General features: G+C 38.9%; 2 protein-coding genes across 6 annotated transcripts; both read left to right on the top strand.

Annotated features, from left to right (window-relative positions):
- Positions 1–275: 275 nt before the first annotated feature.
- On the top strand, positions 276–12619 carry CUNH5orf34 (chromosome unknown C5orf34 homolog). Of its 3 annotated transcripts, XM_062621786.1 has the most exons (12): positions 276–478; positions 808–897; positions 3490–4136; positions 4730–4825; positions 6216–6339; positions 7187–7278; positions 7487–7556; positions 7859–8029; positions 9423–9511; positions 10260–10352; positions 11181–11221; positions 11977–12619. In XM_062621786.1, the coding sequence occupies exons 1-12, from the start codon at positions 287–289 to the stop codon at positions 12168–12170; spliced, it is 1899 nt and encodes a 632-aa protein (XP_062477770.1). In that variant the 5' UTR covers positions 276–286; the 3' UTR covers positions 12171–12619. The 3 variants fall into 3 exon arrangements, 2 of the variants coding, with proteins under 2 accessions (XP_062477770.1, XP_062477771.1); XR_009965441.1 differs by lacking the exon at positions 9423–9511 and having other exon boundaries at positions 11977–12072; XM_062621787.1 differs by lacking the exon at positions 4730–4825.
- Positions 12620–13869: 1250 nt separating this feature from the next.
- TMEM267 (transmembrane protein 267) lies at positions 13870–25323 on the top strand. Of its 3 annotated transcripts, XM_062621812.1 has the most exons (5): positions 13870–14418; positions 15858–15944; positions 16338–16485; positions 18134–18521; positions 24764–25323. In XM_062621812.1, the coding sequence occupies exons 4-5, from the start codon at positions 18198–18200 to the stop codon at positions 25097–25099; spliced, it is 660 nt and encodes a 219-aa protein (XP_062477796.1). In that variant the 5' UTR covers positions 13870–14418; positions 15858–15944; positions 16338–16485; positions 18134–18197; the 3' UTR covers positions 25100–25323. The 3 variants fall into 3 exon arrangements, with proteins under 3 accessions (XP_062477796.1, XP_062477797.1, XP_062477795.1); XM_062621813.1 differs by lacking the exon at positions 15858–15944; XM_062621811.1 differs by lacking the exon at positions 13870–14418 and having other exon boundaries at positions 15369–15944.
- Positions 25324–25878: the final 555 nt, after the last annotated feature.

A 25878-nucleotide genomic window follows, 5' to 3' on the forward strand; every position in this document is an offset into this window, starting at 1 on the left:
CAACAAAAAGATACTTGTGTTTCCAGCAGGTAATAACGAACCCTAACAAGTTGAAACTGTATTCCCACCCAGCTGTTCTACGGACGTGCGCATAAACCGGCTCACGCTTCCGCCCGCTGCCCTGCAGGCAGGAGGCCGCAGCGACCCCACCGAGCCCCGCTGTGTGGGCGGTGAGCTCGGCGCCACGCCCCATCCCTCTCTTCCCGCCCGGCGGAGGCGGCACCCGTGAGGTGGGGCTTTCCCAGTTCCCGGTGCCGGCTGCGGCCCAGGCTGCGCCGCCCCGGCCATGGCGGAGCGGCTGATGGTGCTGTACGGGGACGACTCGGCGGAGGTGCACTACGCGGGGGGGGCCCGCCTGCTGCTGTCGCCCTGCGGCTGCGAGTACCGGTACGAGGCGGCGCGGCCTGCCGCTTCCCACCAGCTGCAGCCGGCCCAGAGCACCCGGCAACGGACCGCCTTCTGCCGCAGCGCTCACCGGGTACGCTGGCGTCGCGCCCGCTGATTGATCCCTGTGCTCCTGGCCTTGATGTGCAGTGCCGGACCAGTGTCGAGATGCTTTCTCGGAGCTTCCCTCTGGGTTCTGCCCTGCCGTGCCGTGCATGCCGGCGCGGGTTCCGGGGAGCAGCCGTGGTGCGGGGTGCCCGGCGTGCAGTTTATTCTGCTGTCCAGCAAAGTTCCTCTGCGTGATACGGCGGGGATCTCTCAGCCTCTGCTGCAAAACAGAAAGGATAAAATCAGCTTTAAACGTCATCAGTGTGTAGACAAACCCGTAACAGGCTTGTTTTGGTTTGTTTTTCTCTTCAATAGGAACGACTTGTACGAGCTCTAGATTTCCGGAACAGGTTCTCTTCTCGCCCATACTTACCTTCACATGTTATACCTCCAGAAAGAAAAAAGGTGAGAGTTACACATATAATGCTGTTGTACAATGGACATCCCTAGGAGCCTGGCAAGGTGGACTCCAGTAACTTTACATGCATATGTATGATGAGCACAGGCCTTGATGATGTACAGAGGACAGTCTGGTGAGTGCAGCTAACAACTTTAGAATACTGCTAGTTTTAGTTACAGTTTCAACAGTTTATTTAGTCCTCTCTCTACATCTTTTGTAGCCAAACACCAAAGAGTTTGTTTACTCATAGTGATTTACGGAACAGAACTTCATAACTCACAAAGAGTTATAAAACAGGTATGTTTATTGCGGCGCCAGGTGTGATGGGGATCGCTCCTCCTAACTCACACACTGAGAGCTCAACAGGCTGGATAGTTATTGCACACAAACATACATATTCATCAGATTTTACAAACATAGGAGGAGTTTATTACAATTAGTTCCAAGAATTCATTAATACCATTCACCTGTCTACACCTGCACATTGCCATCTGGTGGTCTTGGGCTGGGATCTTCTGGATGAAGTATGAGGTCTTCCTCGCTGTGCACTTTTCACCCTTGGTGCAGTTTCCCCAGCTGGCAACCTCAAGTCTTACAGAGACTAGCTGAAACAGGTTCTTGTCAGACATTCATCTTCTTGAGGGAAAAGGGTCCCTGATTTTAAATAATGTGTTTTAGCTACCTATTCTATTCTGAGTTACAGTTTAACCACAAGACTAGCAAGAACAAGAACATATCTGTTCCCCATACTAAGTTAACACAATCAATACACAGTTTGAAGAAAACTCTTAACCCTTTCCTTAGTCCATTACTATTCCTCGCATCAATAGTAAGACTAAAACCTGGGGTTTGTATATACGCCAGAATGAGCTGGTTTATATATTGTCACTTTCCTGCACTGAAAACCTGCCAGGGAAGACTGGGTGACATAGGGCAGTGTTTTCTGAGAGCTGTCACATTCAGCATCCCATTGTTTCTGCACTGCAGCACCTTTGTGACTCTGGAGGCTGCAGGAGGGCAGGGGCAATGTTACTCTAGGAATGGCTATTCCAGGTCTGGCTGAGGTCCATCCGGAGACCCCCATTACCATTTCTAGGAGCTCCCGTCCGGGTTCCCACTGCACACGTGTACACGCTATGGTGAGACTCTTAAGGCAATTTAAGAGCGCCACCGAGTGTTAAAACTTCATTAGTAGCATACTTCATGCTAACATTTAGTTCCTGAAAACACAGTATCACTACATACTTAGCAGTAGGCTGATGCTCTGTCATTAGCACACGTGGGTCACACTTGAGACAAGGAGGCACAAAATGAAATACAAACCTTTGTAAATAAGTAGAATCAGTTCTAAGTAATGTTAAGTTTGATGGTGTTGTAACAGTAGCAATGGAAAATAACTAAGATATATATTTCACAGAAGAAAAAAAAGAGTACAGCTAGAGAACATAATGAGAATCCTTGTATAAGATAAACTATTGTAGTTGATATAGTTCTAGGTCCTTACGACCTTAGTACAAAATATGTGTAAGAAAAGCCAGATAGAAAAACAGAACATGTAGATAAAAGAGTACCTGAAACTAGCAGATGTCCAGGACAGGCTGCAGCTAAGCTACCTGACAGGTAGAAGGACAGGATGATTATGTCTGCAGTGTTACCAAACCAATTAAGCTGGTGTAAGCATTATCTACTGCATGTGCTTCAAAGACTGCCAGAAGTGATGAAGATTGCTGGAAGAAGAAAACAATCCCCAGAAGACCACTACCACATTGTTATGTGCGTGTGAAAATGGGCATGGAATTATGTAAAGCAGTGCTCGGGTGGTTAATGAATGTGTATGATGTTTAATGAATATGCATATTAAGCAACAATATAATCACAGTCTGTTTGAGGTTCGGCTGAGACACATTAGGAGGAGCTATCCCCCGTGTCTCCCGGTGCCGCAATAAAGAATACCTGCTTGTCAATTTAAACTTTGTTGGCGAGTTCCTGGAGACTTCCCCAAATCACTCTCCACCCGACCCCAGGCCACCATCTTCTGGAGCATGGTTGGGCCTCTAGATGTTTCCTAACTTAGAGCTTTCACTGTTCAGGGTGCTGGGGGTAAATTTCCCAGCCCACAGCAACTGTTTATCAACTGTTGCTTTTGTTAAAGCAAAAGCAGGTTTTTCTGTAGCTCTTAAGATTGTACTTCCTTGGTAATTCACTGCTAGCTTATTGTTCTGTGCCCTCTTTTCAACTAGTGTTCATTGTTTTGCTACTTCCCACACTCAGCAATCCATTATAGCAAGGTAACAGTTACCAAGCTCTAGTTCTCTAGTGGACAGTTGTGCCTGGTCAGCTGACCATGTACCTTACCAGCTAATACTGCATATTAAAACATTATTGCTAGGTAGAACTCTGTTAGAAGAAAGCAGACACAAAAATGAGATATTTTGCCTCTTCTTGAGTACATGTATGCAAATAAATGCAGAATAATATTTCTTGCTATGTATCACCTTGCAGGACTGAATTCATTTAAATGTAATCCTCCACTGCAAATTGTGGGAAGCAGGTCATCTTTATCTTGCTGAATACTCCAGTCCTTTTTCTTGGTTTAGATTATTTTCAGGGATATCTTAGAAATTAGATGGCCTGACCCTACTACAGCTGATCTGACAAGATGTGCAGACAATGGCAGTGTGAAAATCTCATCAGTAGATGGTTATGCTCACCTTTACCTGTCAGAATTGCAGCAGGAATTCACAGTGCAGTTCTTATGCAAAGTCAGCCAGTCATCTGCAGCATCCCTACACGCCTCTGAAAAGAACAGCAACTGTCAAACCAGAGATCAGTATGGAAAATCAAGAAAGAATCCTGTTGCTGAAATGTCATTGAAACAAATGAGAATAGAGGGTAAGAAGAATGATCAAGGTTGTGCTGAAGGTAAATACAGAGAATCAACCAATCCAGAGGACCAAAGAGACAGAGATGGAGTCCCTTTGTTCTACATGAATCATTCTTGTGAATACATATGGGTTACACAGTGTTGGTCCGTCTCCTCCTACCCGGAAGAATGGAAATACCCTTTGTCACTGGCACTAATGTGCTATAACTTAAACAATGCTAAGAGGGTAATGCAGACATGTGAAAAAAAGAACCATGCATCTATGGAAACTGATGTTTTAATAGACCCTGGAAAAAAGGAAACAGTTTCTCATTTACCTACAGCTTTGCCACTCAGTTGCAGAGCCCCACACTTACACAGGTAATTTGTTTACTTCATAGTTCTTGACATGTTTTGAAATATGTAATTTGGAACTTCAACCTCTAGCAAAATAACTGAATTCTAGCTGTGAAAGATTTTTTTTTAATTACTATAATAGTATTTATTTTTTTAGGAATGAGAGACACAAAGTTTGTGAAACTAACATTCTGTATCTTACTGTAATTAAAATACAGGAATTAGTCCAGAGAAAAGTATTTTTTATATTTCTGACATGCTGTACAACTATGTAAAGGAAAAAAAGAATACTGAAAAAAGAACACAGTTTTTGGATCTGTTTGGTGTGGTTTCATTTTTGAGAAGATAATACTTTTGAGCTGTGCCAGTGGCATACGCTTTCTGTCAGCACCACTAAAAATAATTAAACAAAACAAAAGAAAACCTTTGCAGGTTTGAGAAAATTAATTTGGTAACTAGTATGGGTAATTAAGGAATCAGAGGAATCTGAAAATACCTAGTCTCTTTTCCTTTAATAAGTGTGCATCCATCTGTTCTTGATACAGAAACGATCAGCAGCACATAAAGAAAAAATCTGACCTTCAGCCTTACTGAAGCATTTGTTGTATTTTATACAGGTGGACTTTCTGTGACTTCTTTCAGAATGAAGACATTGAAAAGTATTCATGCCCTCAGCTAATTCAAATCATATGGTGGCAAGGTGTTTTTTATAGGTATGTCGAAGATCTTGTGTTTCATGTTTGGAAGACTTTACAGAAATTAAGCTTTAAGATGCCTTACTTTGTCCCTTTCTCACTCTTTGAGAGATTGTACACAGTCTTCATGTAAGAGTGTTCATTTCTGCTGTTCACTGGACTGCAGATTTTCTGGTACAGTGTATTTCCAGGTCTGAAAGTGGGTATGTCTGAAACAATCAATCTGAAATCATGTTTAAGGCTTTTAAAGTAGTGATCTGATTTTAGAATCACAGAAGAAGGCCCTTAAGATCATGTAGTTCCAACCCCATGCCATCGCCAGGGACACCACCTACTTGCTCAAGGTTGCTCAAGGTGCTGTATGAGAGTTCTTAAAGATTTACTGCACAGCTGGAGCTCCCACTGGCAAAATGGTGCTTGGTTTCTTTAAAAATTACATTGCTGCTTTTGATGCTGAAGATTTCATGCTTTATAAATGCATGGTGACCTATCTTGGTCTTGATGTCTTGGTGACCTACATAATTCGCATCTTGCAGGCAGCTAAACTGTGGATTTTACTGGTGTATGGTTAAAAAAAAAACAACAAAAACAAAACCCCAAACTTTTTTCTAAAATTGCCCTTTCCAATCTGTTGTAAAACCTGAAAATTCTACAGTTGCTAGCAGCATCTAAAAGTCTCTGATAAAAACATAATCAGTGTTTAAAGCTTTAATCTTTCTGCCCAGTGTTCTTCACTTTCCTCAGTGCAATTCCTAAATTTTTATCTCATTTCTGAACAAAATGCTCAGCAGCTCTTCAGTACTATACCTATTTCTTTGGATATGGTGAGTAGCTGTACCTAATTAGTCTTGTAAGTCCCATTACCAAACTCCAGGCACATAATCACAGAGTCACAGAATTGGTCCATTAAATGCTTTTTAGGCTTCTGAGATACCATATGATCACAAGTGAATGACCATTTATTTTAGGGAAAAACACAGCTGCAGTGAAAGTGAAGACCTTCAGGTTGTTCAGAAATCATTCATTCTGATGCTCTCTGTACACATAGGTAGGGCTGGACCACTAAGAAAATTAAGACTTTTCTCTTTAGAATTGCTGTATTTTGTTCTCAGCAGAATGAGCTCTTGTGATATGTTTACCTCAACACAAAAAAAGCTTTCCTTAGCTTGTTTAACTCCTGCACACCATGTACACTACCAAAGAAAGAGCCTGGCAATGTTAATGTTCTGTGTTAAAAGAAATAATTGGTACACTCTGGTGTTTGTAAAACAGTAGAAGGTTTCTCATGTAGGAGTCGTACTGAAAATATGTTTCTTCTTTGTGCTTTCTTGAAGTATACCAACCTGTTTTGCTTGGGTAGTGACACAGCGTTTAAAATACTTGTTAAAACACTTGTTATTTCTTTCAGATTTATCCATGGTAGGAAAAACATCATAGAAATCTATCCTGGTGATGATTCAGTTCTCAAGTCAGAGGGAACGCTTTTTGGAAATTATTTCATACACTATGCAATCCAGAAAGGAACAAAAAAGGTATAAAACTGTTCTAAAATTTTAAAATATTTTCTAAATTCCTTCATGTTAAGCAGTTTCCTTATTTTTAAGACATTTGCCTATGCAATCTGTAGTGAATCAATCAGTCATACAAAAAATGAGATTATACTTTCTGTTCCAGAATGTATTTTTATAAGTTACAGACGGATATGATTTTCTTACAGATAAAAAAATTCTTTGTCATTGTAACATTCATTTCACAAGCTCAGGTATGCACTGCAGTAGGATTCTATAATGACCATTTCTTACTAATTTAGAAGAGACATTTAGTCTTTAATATACTGATGAGAGGTTAATCTTTGTGCACTTGGAAATGTTTTCTTTTTCATGGTACAGAGACAGAACCTAGAAGATGCAAGTTCTGTTCTAGCTTTGTCACAGACCTGCTGTTCATTGCTGGAGAAATGGCTTTGCCTCTCTCTGCGTCTGTCTATTGTTAAACTTCCTCAGAATAGACATCCTCTGAAGGCTCATGCAGTGTTTTGTATTTTTAAAGCAGAATTAAGCATCGACTTTGTCCCTTTCAAACCAAGCCTGTGACTTGTAGTCAGTCGTAGTTACTCAGTAATGAACTAGTTGACTCTCTGATAAGCAAACTACATACTGAGTGCATGGAACCCATGCATGTTTCTTCCCACAGAAGGAGGCTTGAAGAATACAACTGCAGGTCAGTACTTTTCAAGGAGATACTTGTCTGTGTTCTGGAAAAATGTGATTACAGTTGCTTTCTGGGAGGTCAGAAGTTTCATATCTTGCAACCTTTTAATACTGTTTTCATGCTACAGTACCTGTAACTAACTCACCTCCTTTCTGCTTTTTACTGCAGAGGGAAGAGAAGATGTATTCGGTCAACAGCCTACCTCCCGACGTACCAGGAAATTCATATTCTATATCCTCCATCATCACTCAGGCAACCAAGTAACTTTATCTTTGTTACATTAATTCCTCTGACTGTGAAAGGACAGTAGTTAAAATTGCACGTAATACATATTATGACATGAAGTATAAAAATTAAAGGAGTTTATATTAGCACTAAGTATGTCTATAAACTTACAGAAGATCACAACTATTTAGAAAATGTAGTAAGTATGAAATGCTTAATACTCTGTTGGTTTTTTTTTCTCAGAATACTTCAGAACTGCTACAAGACTAAACTGTCACTAACTCATAACTATTATCTCTGCTGCTGGAAAATGGTATGTAGCTGAAGATTTATAAACCTTTCAGTGTTACAAGGTTGATTATGCAGGCCCTATAGGGAATAGGACCTAATCTATAGGGAAGAATGGTTAGTGTATCCTTGAAGATCACAAGATATATATTGGGAACCAATAGCATGCAGTGTAAATGTATATTTGTGAAACAGAAGGCAACTGCATGATAGGGATCTCATTATGGTGTGGAAAAACAAGTGAATTGAAGATCTGGGAGAGATTCAAGTATCTGAATGATGTAAGTAACCTTTCCTCAAGTTTTTAATGTATCTGTCTCATTCTAGGTACCCGAGACAGATGGACGAGAAATGTTGCCAGTTTTGCTGTATGAAAAGGTTATTCCCAGCATAGGAAGACTCATCGTGTACTCGGATCATAAAGTCCATGCTGCTTTTTGGGATGGGGTGACCTTGAATATGGTCTGGGATTTCAGCTCTTGCTATAGCAAGATCCAGGTAACTCATGAGTTATAGGGGTAACTATTCTTAAAACTCTTCATGAAAAGTATCACTAGGAAACTAATGAGAACATGAAACAAAAGTTTTGATGCATGTAAAATACAAACTGAAGACTTTGGAGAGATTCATTCATAGCATTTTTCATTTGGAAGAGTACAGAAGCTCAAGAGTAGGTTTGTCTCACAAGCTTGTATAGTCATCTAAATGAAAACAGGAACTATCTGCAAATACCACCATTAATGTATTGCCAGTATTTTAACCAGAAACAAGGGGGAAAAATATTTTAGTGCCTCACAGATGCCTAAGGAAGCAAATGAAAATATCCTTTCAAGAAGTCACATTGATCAATGAAGGGAGTATTTGGTTTTTATTTCAAATTACCTGCCATTGAGTAAATGGATAGTGAAAAATTACTCGGAAAAGTAACCTTGTGCGTATGGTATTCCATGTATGTATTTAAATCTATTTACTACAGAAGTAAAATGACTATGTCGATTTTTGCTGAATGGCACTACAGAGAAAATATGAGTGTGGAATTCAAGGTTGACTTCTGAGACTTTTGCTTCTGTGCCTTTGCTTATTATCCTGAGGTGACAAGACACAAAAATATGTTAAAGTGTCTGAGGACATCTCTATTACAGAATCATAGAATCATAGGATAGTTAGGGTTGGAAAGGACCTTAAGACCATCTAGTTCCAAAGCCCCTGCCATGGGCAGGGACACCTCACACTAAACCATGTCACGAAGGCTCTGTCTAACCTGGCCTTGAACACTGCCAGGGATGGAACATTCACAGCTTCTTTGGGCAACCCATTCCAGTGCCTTACTACCCTCAGAGTAAAGAACTTCCTCTTTATATCCAATCTAAACTTCCCCTGTTTAAGTTTTAACCCATTATCCCTTGTCCTATCACTACAGTCCCTACTGAATAGTCCTTCCCCAGCATCCTTATAGGCCCCCACAATTCATTGAAATTGATTACAGTTTTCTCCCACACCAGAAACAGCAAAAGGAGACCTGAAGTGACTGCTTAATCGTCTGCATCCTGACTTCAGTTCCATTGCTATATATATATAAATATGATAGTGTGTTAAGAGATACAGTATAACTTCCTGATGTGAACTTGAATCTATATACTCACTCCTGATAAAAGGAGGAAGAACTGAATATTCTACAGGTTTGGAAACATTTCTATACACTTTTCTGGAAGTAGTTTATTCTTCAATAACCGAATTCTATCCTTAGTGAAATACAGACTATTAAGTATTTAAAGTGGAATGTTCATAGATACTTAATTCTTAAACTGGCATATTATACTTGCTTTTTTTTTTTCTTTTTCTTTGGACTGTATCAGAAAACTAATAATTCTAATTTTCTTTTTCTTCTAAGATAAATGAAGATGTAGGCTGGTGTAAGTTAACTACTTCTGATGGGTTACAGCAGCTAATACAAATAAGTCATCCTGGAATCTATGAAAGGTATAAGTAACTTAAACAAGTTAAATGGAAAAGAATTCTGCACAGATCTCTTATATGAAGACATGGTATTTACAGAAAATATACGGAAGGGGGGTAACACCAAACACACCATGATAAAAGCTCTGTGTTTCATCTGGCAAAGATTCAGGACCTTTATGGCTCAGGACCTCTGCATACTGTCATTCCATTATGGTTATTCCAGTAATATCTTTTAAGAAAAGTGACTAGAGCTGAAACTTGGCACTTAGATCAGTGGATAAGGATGGGGGGGGAGAAAAAAATCCTTGTCCTATATAGAGCTGGTACACAGAAGTGGATAGCACTTTATCAGATTTTTGCTTTAGATACTGACTTTCAGATACTGACCTCTGCCTGCAGATTGCTTTCTCTAATCTGCTTGCTCTAATTACAGCCTCATTATGGGAATCATTAGAAGCTTACTGTGCTACTTTTCAGCAAGGAGATATTCACAAACAAAAATTAACATTTGTAAACTATTCATTACAAATCATACAGCTTTGTTATGATTTCCTGTGACAGCACAAATTTTAATATGAAGAAGATTCTAGACAAAAAATGGGAATCAAAATTGGCAAGGGAACCTAGAGAAAAAAGCTAGATTTTGACTCATGGTTTTTCTTTCAGATCCAGGTCTATTGCTTAATGCCTTCAGGTCTTTTTGCTTGAATTACTGCAGCATATTTCTCATATAAGTAACTATTTTTTGTAAATTTTCATGTTAATGTAGGTACACAAGAACAGCAATAAAATGGTGCAGAAGTTTGAATGAAAGGAAGGAGATTCCTGAATATACTGAACACTCTGTAACTGAAGAAAATTGGTATTAATCTTTATCCTGAATAACTGACTACAAATAACCTTTATCCTAAATAAGTGACCTATAAATAAGTTGAAAATAAAATTCAAAAAGACTAATAAACTTTGAATTTCATAGACTGTATTTCCTAAGGGTCAGAAGTAATAATTTTAAGTTCATTTATTTTTCTTTCATTGTTTAAAAAGTTAGCTAAATTGAGTTCTAGCTGAAGCTTGTTTCATTGACCTTCTGCCTATCTTATTTAAAAATCAGAATTATGGTGACTTTGCCAAAGGAGGATTAATGTTATAGAGACAATATCTTGCAAGGTGAAAAAGAGAAACTAGGCTAAGAAAGGCGTCTTTTAACAGAGCACCAAGCAGCTCAAAATAGTACTTTGAACTGCTAAATGACACTTAACATCTCCTGCTAATACATTTGTCCTTTTTAATACATGCTACAAAAGTCTGCTGACATCATATACAAACACATTCAGGTATTAAAAAAGTGGGGTTTATCATTTAAAATGACTACACTTTGTATTCAAATTACAGCAGATTCAGTAGCTGATGAAATAAAAGTTGTATCTGTACATACATACATATAGCAAAGAGGTTGTTTTTAGAGGAGAGTCCGTATTTTTGGTAACACAACTGATTGACAGATGGCAGCCATTTACTTGAGGTATGAAGGACAAAAATACAGCTTGCTTTTTTTTTTCACTTGGATTTTGCTCATCTGATTTTTAGTATTGCTGGAAACTACTAAAAATTAAAATTTGAAGTAGAAAATACATTAAGAGAACTTTTCGTGATACTACATCATTTAATAATCTATTTTTTTTTTGCACAGGTCTGCTGATGTTGAGCTTGAAAAAATACAGAGATTTAACCGTATCCTTTCTGAAAGCTGTAAAGATTTTTTACTTTTACATTGTTGTTTATCTGCATTTTTGATCATCAAAGTCTGTCTATCCTGTTATCACCTTTTATTGTTTTACTCACTTCTTAAGATTATCTTATAAAGCCATTTTTTCTTATTTATCCTTTTATTGTTTAGCTTGTCTGATTTCTGTATCACAGCACCAGTAGTAAAAGCAATGGCAGTGTATAAAACTAAAATAAATAAATCACCAAAAATAGGAAGCCCTTTAATGGGCACTGCCTTAACTTCACTAACACTCACCTGCTGATCTTTTCTTGAAAGCAGGATGATGCAGTTGCCATGGGGCTTGTTGTTACAGCACAGAACCCTTCTGTTTTTTAATTACCCAAGTTCCACTCCACTGTATTCAGATAGCTCAAAAAAGTGTGCTGCACTGCCTCTGCTTAAAGCCACTCTTACAATTGTCTCCAAGCCAGCATTCAATTTGATTAGTATGAAAAGTGCTTGCTGTTGAATGTGCAGTGTAACATCACATAATTTCCTTTTTAAGGTAACTTTTGGATAAATCAAAGTCTCAAAGACATTTTCTATAAATGTTGTAGACATTTTAAGTTATACACTTTTATTTTTTAGCTTTATGTAACTGCCATGCTATGAAATGTGAGACTTTGCAGAATGATGAACAGGAATCCAGAGAAGTATTTTTCTCATTAGGAGGAAGAGTTTGAATTATTTTTTTCTTTCCTTAACAAAATAACCCTAGTTTTATTGGATAATAGCAATGTTCTGGAAGGGACATCTGCTGCAAAAACCAATCCATCTAGTCTTACTGTCAGAAAAACAGAGAATGAGAGTGAGCCAGAAGGAATCAGTGAAGGGTACGTCCTGGAGGCTTTGGAAAAAACTTCCAAAGTAATTCATGATATTGAATCTCTGCTTGCAGCTTGTGGGAGGTGAAGCCCCATGGCTTCATGAAGACCTGTGTTCTGCATCTTCATGGGAATTGTTGCAGTTCTGTCTGAGGAGGCTTCGAGGTGCAAGAGGAATGAAGGCTTAAGGCAGAGTGACTGAGTTGCTGTTGGATGACCAGAGTTTTGTGTTGCGGATAGGCAAAAAGAACAGTGAAATAACAGAGCACAGCTGTATAAATACATCAGGGCTGACCTGGAAGTGCTGTTTTTATACGTAAGAATGTCTGTTTGAATCATGTGATTCTACAGAGGACTGTACAAGGAACTTAAGTTACTGCTCAAGTGGCTAGGGTGGGGATAAGCAGTTTTAACTGTATAAATGCGCTTTTATGCAGATGCATACACTGAGTAGTCCAGTATTGAATAGAAAGCTTTCCAAATGCTTTCTACTTCATGGTTTTGTAGTAAATAAGTATTAAAGTGTCATCAGTGCTTCCTGGTGCATTTTCTGTTACTGGGTGGTGCGTTGTTGTACTGGTGGTGTATAGTGAAAACACAGTAGCCTGCTGCTCCAGAGATGAAGATTAGCAGTACAAAGGCCGAGATCATAGAAAGAAACCTGTTTACCTGTATAGAATCACACAGTCAGCTATGTTGGAAAAGATCTTTAAGATCATCAGGTCCAACCATTAACTGAGGACTGCCAAGTCCACCACTAAACCCTGTCACAGCCTCAGCTATACAGTTTGTGAGCACTTCCAGGGACGCTGACTCCAGCACTGCCCTGGGCAGCCTGTTCCAATGCCTGAGCACCTTCTTCTGTGAAGAATTTTTTCCTAATATCCAACCTAAACCTCCCCTGGTGCAGCTTGAGGCTGTTACCTCTTGTCCTATCGCCTGTTACTTGGGAGACTGACCCCCACCTCACTACTACCTCCTTTCAGGCAGTTGTAGAGAGCAATAACGTTCCCCCATGAGCCTTCTCCAGGCTAAACCCCTTCCTAGTTCCCTCAGCGATAAGACTCATTCTCCAGACCATTCACCAGCTTTTTGCCCTTCTCTGGACCCGCTCCAGCACCTCAATGACTCCACTGCAGTGAGGGGCCCAGAACTGAACAGTGATGCCGCAGCCCCATCACTGCCCTGGCTCTGCTGGCCACACTATTGCTGATAAAGGCCAGCTGAATCGAGTTAAGCTCCATCAACCAGCACCCCCAGGTCTTTTGCCATGAGCAGCTTTCCAGCCACTCTGCTCCAAGCCTGGAGCGTTCCATGGGGTTGTTCTGACCCAAACTCAGGACAAGGCACATTTTTGTCTTGTTGAACCGCCTACCGCTGGCCACAGCCCGTTGATTCAGCCTGTACAGATCCCTCTGCAGAGCCTTCCTGTCCTCCAGCAGTCGCTTCACTGCGACTCCCCCCACCCTGTTTCCCAACACTTCCCAGCACACGTCTCCACACAGCCAACCCGCGCACCGCAGACCGAGCCGACGACGACACAAGCAGCTCCCTCATCCGTCCTCCCAGCCTGCTCCGCGGCCACGCATGTCTCCTGCGGGTCCGGGCCGCTCTGCTTCACCTCATGGGGCGAAGGGGGCTGTTGGCAGTGGTGGTGGCCGCACTTGAGGTGGGTGCGAGGGGCGCGGGGCGGCCTCGCTACAGGCGGCGGCCGCGGGCGGCTTCCCGGCTCCGCGGACTCGGCGGCTCCGAGCGGCAGCCCTTCTCGCCCCGCGGAGCCGGGAAGCCGGCCGCAGCAGCCCGGGCCGGATATACGGGTTGGCTCTTCATGTAAGAATGCGGTGCTTTGCCTGAAGCCAGGCATGTCACTTAGCTGCCAGGCTGCCTCACGCTCCGTTCTTGTGGCAAAGATGACGGCACATTTTTATTTCTTAATGACTGAGGAGATGGCTGATGAGGGGCTTTGGTGGTGGGTGTTGAAGCAAAGCATACTCCTTCTTCAGGACGTAAAAATTTTTGCTGATCGGTGTAATTTCACGTCTGCTTGCCGCATGCCTGTCTTTCCTTCTTCCTCGTCTTTAGTTACACATACTGATTGTATTCTAGTCTTAAATTGGATTAGTTATTTACGATGCAAATGATGTTGTAGTTAATGAGGGTAATGCATAAACTGCTCGTGCTTCTTTTTTTCTTGTTTAGGATGACAGGTGATTTTTTTTTTTTCTTCTACTGGATAGTACTGGGATCTGTTTCTGTTCCTAAATACTTTAAGGATATTTCTTCCAAATGTTTTCTTTTAGGTACATCTCAGTTCCAAAGTACTCATTAAGGAGCAGGTGTGCCGTTTGCTGTCTTGGTGTCTCTTTTCAAAAAACACCTTAAGTTATGGTCCCTGAAAAAAACAATTTATTTAAGTCCTGATTTTAGGGGGGGGGGGTGGTGGTATTTGTTTTTCTTAATTTCCTTGTGGTTTTAATTTCGTTTCTTCCTCAGTAATTTGGTAAAATCTCACTGATCTCTTGTGTGCTTTTGTCTTCTTTCCTGTTCAGCCCCTTTCCACCCTCCAACATCAATAATGCATTGTAATTATCTAACCCGAAAATACTTGCATTACTGGTTCTTCACAGGTCTTTTTCACTGCTTTCATAAAGTGCATAGTTCTACTAATTTTAAGCATTGAATTCCTATATGTATTCATGTACCTGACTTTTTTCTCTTGCTGTTACAAAGTAAGTTGAAAGACTTCTTAGTATCAGCTATTTCCTCAAATACATATTTGCAACTTTGATCTAAATATCTTATTGTGTCAGTAATTTACAATGTTAACTGCATGTTTGCTAAAATTATTTTTATAGTTTCCGTAAGTGAATCTAAATGCATCAGCAAAATTGCATTTTCTGGGTATAGGCAGAGATTATGCATAATGCTATATATATCTCATAGAAAAATGTTGTGAGAAAGCATAACTCTGAGCAGTGTAACTCTGTCAGCTGTTGTGTGCATGTGTTTTATGTAAACCCAACCTAAATCTCTCTTTCAATATGTCGACTGGACTGATCACCCATAGGTTTCTAAGCATTCTGTGTAATACATCTTTTTCCGACTCCTCTTCTAACAAGAATGCAAGCTTCAGAACTGTGCTTTGTCAGATTTGTAGGATAGAAAAGCTCTTGACACTTCATTGTGATATTTTACACTTTACTTGATAATTTATATTTTATTGTGATATGTGTAAACATCACACTTTATTGTGGTATATTTACACCACCTGAAAAGCGTTGTTCATTTCACGTAAAAAATGCATTTTCTACTTTTATATTAGAAATTGTTGTTTCAGAGGTTATTTTGGTTGAACAGAGTTTTGCTTTTTCTAGTCTTGATTTCACTCTTGATCTGCAGAATATTTATAGTTACGCCATTGTACCTGGGAATTTGACTTGATTTTTGCACAGATATCAGTCATTTGTGTCTGTGAAAGGTGACAGAGCCAGACAGTTTAAAAACAGTTACTCCATGGACATGGCTCTCTACTAAGGGTAATCTGAAGCCACGTTTTTGCTTCCTATTCTTTATTCTGGCTCAAATACACCCATTCATATATTGTTTTCCAGTTGGTATTGTTATCTTTTTTCACTATACAATAATTCTCAAATCATACTTATTTTTTGTTACTTGTTTTCCTGTGCACTTTATGCACGTTAATAATATCTATAGCAAAGCAGTGTAAGCCCACCACAGGACTGATGCAGACCTCTATTGCTGTTTGAATTTATAGGTCACCACTTGGAATAGACAAGCTCACTAACTGATGGAATGAAATTAGAAAGAGACCACTTAATGTGACTCACAAATGTTTCATTAGGTGGGAATCTTTGAAGCACACTGTTACAAGTATCTGTTAAAATAGGTTTCCATGTAGTTTGAAATGCAGTTACTTAAAACAGAAGGCTGGGAGTGCATTTTTCTGACTTTATGACATTGGGGTTTATTATCTTTTAATTATTACCCTGTTCCATCTTTAATTAGTGCCCTTCTTGTGTTTTATGGTCGTCTTTTCCTGCTTTTTCTCACAGGGCTTCTAAGCCCTTGCTGAAGATACTTTTAGCTCAATTAAATTTGTTAAGGAATTCATTTAAAATATGTTGCTTCTTTCTCTATTTTATACAATTTTTTAATTTTTATGTATGTTTTATAGAGAGTTTGAAGAGCTCTGTGTAGTATCAGTGCTTACTGCTACCTGGTTCAATTCATTTAGGATGGAACAAATGGTGTTTGGTCTTCTCTGCACTGGACTGCGCAGGCAGGATTCAAAAAGCACAGAAGCTCCATGCTGAGGCATAGACCAGATTTGCTACTGGAATAAAGCAACTGCAATGGGAAGAATATGTTCACTTAGTCCCAGAGTAAGTTGGATTCTGAATACTGGTGTGCTTTCTAAAGGTATGCTGCTACATCAGTTCTTCACAAGTTGGCTTCCTATGACAGGTTTTATGGTAAATAAAAACCAATCTGATTTGATGCTTGTACAGAAGAAACATTTGTAAGGAGATCAACATTTGTTCCTTAAAATGGAATTTATTCAGAAATGTTGGGTGTGTTGTAAAGTCACGTACCAGAAATGGCAGTTCCAGTGTTTCAGGAAGTACTTTGTGTTTACATCTTCCTTCAGGACAGTCATGGTTAACAGACTCTAAACACAATCTACTTTCATCTGTGAGCAAAGTCCATGTATTATTCATGCTTTCTTCTCCTTAAGAGCTTATAAATAAGTAAATCAGTGGGCTTTTTTTCTACAAAGATCAGTGTCAGTATGCATATTTTTGTGAGTAATTCTACAATAAGCAGGCATGCACATAATCTGGAAGACACATTGTAGATTTCTGGGCCTTATAATCAATAACATGTTTAAACTATTATGTGTCATGATTGTTAGAAGTTTTCACTTTTAAAGAAAGTCTAATACACTGGTAAAAGCCCATTTAGAATAAAAATTTACCTAATAGTACTGTGTGAAGAAGAGTTATTGAGATTGCACAGAAATAGCAAACTCTTGGAGAAAAAGGTTTTTAGCTAGGATGTAGGCTTTGAAACTGTGGTCTGTTTCCATGGCTCCACCAAAAGGCAGAATAGGGTAATAGTTGGGAAAGTCAGAAATTATACTGTCCTTCAGACTGCTATTCAGTGTGTTTAACATAATAAAGCTTGGAAATACATCATTTTAACGTATTCCCACTTTTACTTCAAATGTGTGGCTTTTTATGGTATCACAGAAATCAGTAGTTTGTCTCTATAATCCAAGTATCCCATAATTGCTTCTTGGAAGTGCGGTGAGGGTGTCTTTTAGGGCTTGAATTATTTTTGGAATTTCTTTTGAGGTGTCAGATGGTTATTTAGGGACAGTAATTCCCAAGAAATCACCTTCTAGGAGAGAGTTTCATAAGAATTACAGAACATTCATAATTTAAAAAAAAGTTTAAGTGATTATTAATGCTAGTAATAGTGCATTTATTTTCAAATTAAAACAGTCAACTTTTGAAAAGTAAGATGTCTGGGATAGTTGTTTTTTTTTGTTGTTTTTTTTTGTTTTCTTCTGCAAGAAGAGCTGTTGTGAAGGTAATATGACAGACAATAAACAAGTCCTAAAAGTAACAGCAGAGTTTGCTGCTGGAGCACATACTGAGGAGAAGCATAAGTAGTTTTGCTCTGTACGGAGTTAGTTTTTGTTACTTCTGCTTGACTGAATCATTATTGTCTTAGAGTTTGAGATAAATAGTAAAGATATTTTAGTGGTTCTGGTTTTCTTAATGCTTATTCTATGTGCTAGTCTCCAAGCTAAAAGAAAAAAATGTCGCTCAGAGAGGACTACCTGAGTGATAATACATATAATACAATCAAATAGAATACAATAACTGAAATGAAAAAAGAAATCCCTAGGAATATATAATAAAATATTGAACTGGAGTTTTCTTTGCTCAGCTGTAGTAGTGATAAATGCTTTGTGATGTTAGGTTTTTTCTTTAATAATTTTCTCTCTGTTCTTAACAGTTACAGAACAACTGATTATGCAAAGGACAATGTACAGTGTGTGTCCTGATGACATTTTGTGTGATGTAACATGCTTATTGCCATGGCATCTGAGACTGAAAAGGCCCATGCTCTTCTCCAGACTTTCAGCACAGCTTCAGTTATTTCTAGTCTAGGTTTGGGAGTATTTTGCTTTGTAGCAGACAGAGTTCTGCAATTTTCTTTCATTCAGCAAAATGACTGGCTCCGAGCCTTCTCTGATAATGCAGTGCACAGTATACTAGGAATGTGGTCCTGGGCAATAGTGGTTGGACTCAGGAAGAAAAGTGACTTCACTGAGGTCACTCTGGCTGGCTTCCTCTCCTCTGTCATTGATGTGGACCACTTCGTTCTTGCTGGCTCCCTGTCATTAAAGGTAAGTCAGTAGATAAGTGGTTGTGTACTTTTTTTCTTCACTACTGTTTACTTTTTTGTTCTTCTGCCATATCCTAAGCAAAAAAAGTTCCAATTAGATACATTTAGTAGATATATGGGAATTATATTTGATGCAGTTGTTAAAATTTTAAAAACCCTAGAAGTATTTTATATCTGCTGTCAAGTTCTTCTTGCTCTGTAAAAAAGAGTTCTGAAAGCCTTTGTTTATTATATCCTCTGTGTATCACATAATTGCTTTGTTATCCAAGTTAAACAGTTAAGTGCTGCAGTGTGTGCTTTTTGTATAAAGTGGATTATTCCATTTCTGTTTACAATAAGGGATAGAAACATCTGGAAAGTAGATAATTGAGCTGCAGTTTGGTTTCATTCAGTCTGACTGAATAGTACATTTGGTTTTAGCCAGCCCTAAGTATTTCTCCCACAAACAAGCTATATATGAGCTGTCACTGTTAAAAAGGCAGTTTGAGTTTGCCCTTAAATATAGTTCATTTAAAAAAAAAAAAAAGGCAAGTGTCAACTTCTTTATAAACATAAAAAGGTGATTTTTCTCTTGTTAAGGAGTATACATGATCATCATCCACTTGCAGAACTGCTTGTAACAAGAGTTTCTCAGTAGGAGTACTACCAGATTCTGGCATTTTTTTTTTTTGGTAGTGCTCTGGTGGTTTCGGTGTGTTCTGTTCCTCCTTCCCCCTTCACATACCTATATCCCTGTCTTTCTTGCTTGTTGTAGATATGTATGCCCAGATTTTGCTGACCACAACAGTTTCTTCTGTATACTCTACAAAACATTGGCACCTTCTGTAAGCTCCGTCTGTGCCAGACCCAGCCCCAGTTCTCTTAGCTCTGTGCCTGCCATATCTCATACCTTAGGCAGACAGCCAGCTAGCTCTTGCTCCCCATAGCAGCAGCCCTGCCACTCTGCTTGTTACTAGGAACTTGCTCTTGGTTGTAGTTGGAAGTGACCACTGGAAGTCACCTTCTCAGGCCCCTTGCTGAAGCAGGCTCACCTGGAGCTCACTGCAGAGTCCCACTTCTCATCGTATGCAAGATGCTCCAGTCCATTCACACTCTTAGTGGCCCTTCTCCAGACTTAATTGCCAGTAGCTCCATGTATCTCATAGTCGGAAGCCCATCTGGACTCATCTCTCCGAAGGTGGTCTTACCAGTGCTGAGGATAAAGGGAAGCATCACTTTCCTCTACCTGCTGGCAACACTCCTAAGCAGCCCACTGGCCGCCTTTGCCACAGGTCATGTTGCTAGCTCATACTCAGCTTGTATTTAACAAGTTGAATTTCCTCTAACAAATTAAATTTCCTCAAAACAGCTTTCTAGCCAGGCAGCCTCCAGCATGTAGCGCTGCCTGGTATTGTTCCTCCTTAGGCAGCTTCTGGTTCTCCCCTTCTCTTGTACTTCTTGCATATGGAAATACTGTAAAATTATAAAACTATATAAAGAAAAGGAAAGTTTGGTTCATTAAGGAGTCCTATAATATTAACATTTTGGTATGGAATTTAAATCTATAATACTTTCTGTATATATTTCCTTATTTTAAAATCAGCAAATGCAAGTAATGAATAGTTAATTACTAGAAAGTATTGTTAAAGTTTTATTGCTGCTTTATTCTTGCTTTTGAGGTTATTACCAGTATTTTTTTTTAATTATGACCACTAGATGACACTCTTCACCAGTGTCTGTTTAGAAAGTTGGGTTGTGTCAAAAAACTGGGAGGTGACCTGTCTCTGCCACCTTCAGTGAGGTGAGGTTAAATATGCTTATATTTTCCATAATGGAGACTGCTCTTATAGCGTATCCCTAGTATCCCAAACAAAGTAAATAACTGCAGTTTCATGACTTTTTTCCTGTGTTGTTTTGGTTCCCAAGCAGCTAGCAGTTGTTTTCTAATATCCAGCCTAAAGTATTGCTGTGACAGCTAGATCTTGTTTCCCTATTCTTTGTGCCCTCTCTGGAGAAGACAGCTGATTGCTGTGCTTTCCCCAATGCTGCTCAAATCAGAACTACAAGGTATTGAAAGTAGGAGAATAGCCAGCAGTAAGTTAGTAGCCAAACTTATTTAGCTGAGGAAAGGAGAATGCAGGATGCCTAAAGGCTTTTTCATAGCAATTTGCCTATAAACTTCTCCTTCCAAACATTAACTGCATTAATAAAGGATGTTTATCTGTAAATCATGTCCTGTGTATGTCTCTTGACCCTTATAGCAGTAACAGCATTACTTTTACAACTTGCAAAACCATTATGCTTTTCAAAGAGTCTCTTCTTGACTAGCTGGCTTGCAAAAAATCTGAAGGGCCTAGATCTATGTTTTCTAAACCCCTCGCTATTTTTCTTGGTCTCCTCTGTATTACCTTATGCCTAAATTATCTTTAAAGGGTCCCGGCCCAAATTGTGTATAGTATTTTAGGTGAGATTTCATTAGATCCAGATAGCATAGATTAATTCCTTTTAGTGTCGCATGCAACATTTCTGTCATTTTGAAAAGAAAAAAATAAAAACAAAACCAAGTCTGTTACAGGTTTTAAATCTTCTTCCACTGCAATCAGAGGGTTTTTAGCTTGTGATATAATGTAATACGCTACTCTTTACTGCTCTGTTGTTGCCCAGTTAGCTAGACTTGATTGTAATACGTGATTTTTCTTTCTTCAGCTTTATATGATGTAACTTTCAGTTTCATGTAGTAATTTCAGGCTGTTGCCTATATAATTTATTACTCCGTGGAATACTTTTTTACTATGTATTTGTTAGCACCGGTCCCATTCTTCCTCCTTAGATTGCAGAATTGAGAGTAACTGATTTAAGAGACTACAGTGTTTACTGCTTATGCAACACATTCCTAAGTAACTAATAAATTAAGAATCTAATTAACCACACCACTCTTACTAATTTGTAACAACAGTATTTTTCACATTACACAATTACATATAAAGCTCTTCATAATCACTCTTAAATCTGATGATGGGCTCCTTTTTTTAAGTAGGCAGTATTGCCATCTACCTGCAGTTGCTACAGTCACACTCCTCCCGTCATTTCCTGCTGACGCAGCTGGCTGTTTGGATTATTTGGCTACTGGGCTGCTTTTCATGGTATCATCATTATTTTTCTGCAGTATTCAGGTTAAATAGTCACCTGTGGTATTTATATGTTTACTCTGATAAATACTTGTGTACCAAGTAGCATGTGATCTGCCCTTTTGGCCACATTATTTTTTGCAACAAATATAAAGTCTACAAAGACCTTGCTACTTAGAATTTGTAGTTCTTTGTATTCCATTTTTTACTGTGTATTATATGGACATAAGTGTAGAAGAATCTAAGAATTTGTGTTTGAAGAATCTGTGTCATTGACTAGCTCTAAAGGTGAACATTTCTGCAGCCTGCCATCATACTCAGCATTGCTGATAAACAAGAACAGCGTTATGGGCTGTTCCCAGTGTCGCACAGGACTGTAGCCTGAAAACTCATGTTGTAGAACAGATGTGCAGGAATTGCTAGCTTGCTGCTTAAAACTACCAGCTTCTAAAGTGTAGAGAATGCAGTCAGCGGCAAACAAGATTGTACCAGCAAACGTATGTATAACAGCTGGTTAATGTGCCTCTACTGACCAGCCTGGGCTGCACAGGAGGCATTCCTGATATGGAGAATAAGTTTTGCCCACGAACAACTAATACAACATCGAATTTATAGATCAGGCCCAAAACTAAAGACTTCAGGTCTGTGAAATATCATGGAATATGAGTGACGCAGCCCATGTTATTACATAAATTCTGTGGTGTCACTTCGAGCAGTAAAGCAGAGTTAGCTTGGGTTCTCTTGCATGGAATTGTCTCCAGTCTCCAGATGCTCATGGTGATGGGTAAAAGGGGCTGGAGCAACAGGAGCTTCGAGAAGATCTTGCACCTGATTCAACATTCAGGGAAACGGAAAGGTAATTTGTGTTGTGAATAAATTCTGTTTGCAACTGCAGCCTGATCTCTCTCATGGTAGGCATCCCCCTAAATCTACCCAAATCACAGTCATCTTTTTCTGAGAGATTTAAGGCAGAAAAGGCCTTGGTAATCTCTAAAGGCAAACAAGTTAGGAGAAAGTGTGTAACAACTTATATAGACAAGTGGAACATGTCTATCCCTTGGGCTTGTCAACTCAAAGATGTAAATGTTCTCTAGTTACCGGATGGAAAAGAGGTAACAAAGCGTTCTTCTTTCAGAACTTAGGCACAGCATTTCAGACGTTCAATGACTACTGCTATTACAGAATAGGGTTGTCTTGTGCTTAAATTGCACGGTCAATTTGCTGTATGAACAGCCTTACCATCTAAACTTTGTATGAAACAAATTAAAACATCACCTCCCCAAAACTGGATAGAGGTTGGCACTAATACTGATAAATTGCATATGTAATTAACATTTCCATTCTACTTACTCATTGTGTTGCTGTTGGTACCTAACATCCATAGGGCAAATATTGGGAAAATATTCATTTAGACTTTACCACTGAATTTTATAAAGTGCAGGAATAATGACTAGTCAGTAGGATGTCTGCCAGAATGTATCACTATCCAGCGTGGAATTTTTTCAAAATTAGGCTGGTATGAACTTTTCAGACTCTTGTTGACAATAGCAATGACTTCTCTTTGTAGGGTAGCAGCACAAGATTTTTCTGCCTCAGTCCTTGAATTCTGCTTGTATAAAGCAGAAACGAAGTTGTAGAAAATATACCCTTTGCACCAACTTTAAGGACCTGAGTCCATACCACTGCAGTTAAAAGTTGCTGAGACAGTTTATGAGCTTTTTAATTCCGTCACCTGATTGACAGAGTCACAGAGAAGCATGTGGTGGGAACCTAATAGAGCAAAGCTTTCTGTGAGCCTTTTAACGTTGGCATTAGTTTAAAGCACGGGCTGTTATTCTAAGGTGGCCCGTAAGTTTTCATCTCTGATTTGTGGCTAAGGCTACATCAAAGTTTCCTTACAACGAAGACGGTTCCAAGCAGTTGTCTGAATTACTCATAAAAACTTCATTAAGCCATTCCAGAGTCCCACTTCCCGTAGCTGAAACCTGCAACAGTTAACATGGCTGAAGCATTGACAGGTTACTGTCTGGTGTCCTGTAGTAATGCTTTGTTTGCTTTCTGCAGTAGATGCAGTATTCAAACTAACAATCAGATGCACCATTATATACAAAGAGTATGCCTCTGGTGCCTGTTAACAGTCTTTCCAAATGCTCACTGGTATCTGAATTGAACCAGTTAATATTACATCAGCACCTGTATAGCTCTTTTAGTAATGTGCTATCATTTTTCTTATGCTTACAGAAGCAAGGATTTACTTATTTGTTGCTTAGAAAACCGAAACAGGTGTTTTGTTTTGTTTTGTTTTTTTTACTACCTAAATTTGTGGAGATAGTTCTAGCTGTTGCTAGTAAGTACATCTGGAATGTTTTCTCAAGTATATATATTAAATTGATAGCTATCACTTCTTAAAACACTTAATTTTAATCTCACTGGTTAGTCATTTGCCTTAATTAAAACCAAATATCAGGCTTTCAACTGAAATAGTGTTAAACAATTTGTTGATTAAAAAGAACCCAGTCACAAATGGTTCAGAGGTTGGCTTCTGAACTTTTCTTTTACCTGTCTGTAAAGAATACTGTGTCAAGGCAACCAAAATATATGTAACTTAGATGATATTTTTGTTGTATTGGAAGTTACTCTTCTGTTTCAGATGCTGTTCAACTAAAACAGCTTCACAGGTGCTAACCAGTATAGTGGGGTTTTTTTTGAATCATTAAAACATATGAAATATTTCAAGTAGAGCATATTAAATTTTTAAGTGTATTATATGGTTGTTTTGAATTCAAAATTAGAAACATGTAATCAGTACAGCAGACTGTACAAGTTCTGTGTGTACAAGGTTCCACATGCCTATCTGACAGATAGCACAGCTCATCCCTCTCCCTCCCTGTTTCATCATTGGTAATGCTTCATTGGATGCGTGATTCATACCATACAATAGAGAGACAGCCCAGTAAACAGCTCTCATATGTCTAAATAATCATGTTGGTTTTGGTAAACTACAGTGGAAAGAAACAGTGTGTTTTTCTTTGCACTTGCACTTAGCCACTTGATAATACACCTGTAAACATCCGTGAAACATTTCTTTTCTTGTCACAATTGTACCTATTGCCAATTACATTTTTCTTTTCTGCAGGCTGCTCTGACTCTTCCACGGAGACCATTTCTTCACTGTTCTACTGTGATTCCTGTTGTGGCTCTGACATTAAAGTTTATTATGCACCTTTTCAGGCTTAAGGATTCATGGTGCTTTCTTCCCTGGATGTTGTTCATATCCTGGACTTCTCATCACATCCGTGACGGGATTCGTCATGGCCTCTGGATCTGCCCATTTGGAAAAACTCCTCCTTTGCCATATTGGCTCTATGTGGCAATAACAGCATCTTTACCTCATCTATGTTCATTTATTATGTATTTAACAGGCACTAGAGAATTAATGTCTATAAAACATGGAATCCGCATTGATGTTTAAGAATGAAGTTTCTTAAAGGCTGTTAAGGCTTGAATATTTAAGGACTGTGTGAAGGCAAACTTACTTATTACAGTAAACAGAAGCTTTAGGGAAAATTTGGGAAGATTCAGGAAGATTCAGATATGAGAAAATTAAAATTGCTCAAAATGTGAGTTTGCTTACAGACCTTACTGCTGTCCTCATAAACAACATTTTCCATTAAGTGCAATGTCATCCATAAAATTCAGTATTATTACATGGAAGTATAAATTTCCTCATAAACAAGTTCTCTAACAGAACATGTTACTGTGTTGCATGTTCATAATGTAGTAATTTGTGCTGGGATCTATTCAGTTTTCATTTACAGAAATTTCTCAGAAAAAGTCCCAAAGTAAAAGTATAGCTCTTGTCTAGGTTACAGTGTACAAGCTGAGAATTGTCTATTAATCATTGTTTTACTAATTTTTTTGTTCACTGAACTCCATTGGCCATTAAGGAGACGGGACCTTAATTCCAGTTTGTGATGAACAGCAGTCAAAAGGGTTTATGTTTATAGAAGAGCATATATAGGGTAGCATGTGCTGAGCTGAAGTTATCAAAGGAAGTAAAGATGAGGTGATGTGTTCATACGACACTTATGTGGGTAAATACATCTTAGTATAAAGTGCTAAGAAGTTACAGAAGATACTATCTGGGATGACTGGCTTACTGAGTACCAGCGACCTATGGCTGCAAAGTACTAGAGGCTGGCTGATGTACGCTAAGCTAATTACAGAAAGCGTTTCACCTTTTAAAATGTG

Source organism: Pezoporus occidentalis, unplaced genomic scaffold (genome assembly GCF_034315485.1).
Source record: "Pezoporus occidentalis ecotype Australia unplaced genomic scaffold, CSIRO_AGI_Poc_V1 ctg234, whole genome shotgun sequence".
NCBI classification, from domain to species: Eukaryota; Metazoa; Chordata; class Aves; order Psittaciformes; family Psittacidae; genus Pezoporus; species Pezoporus occidentalis.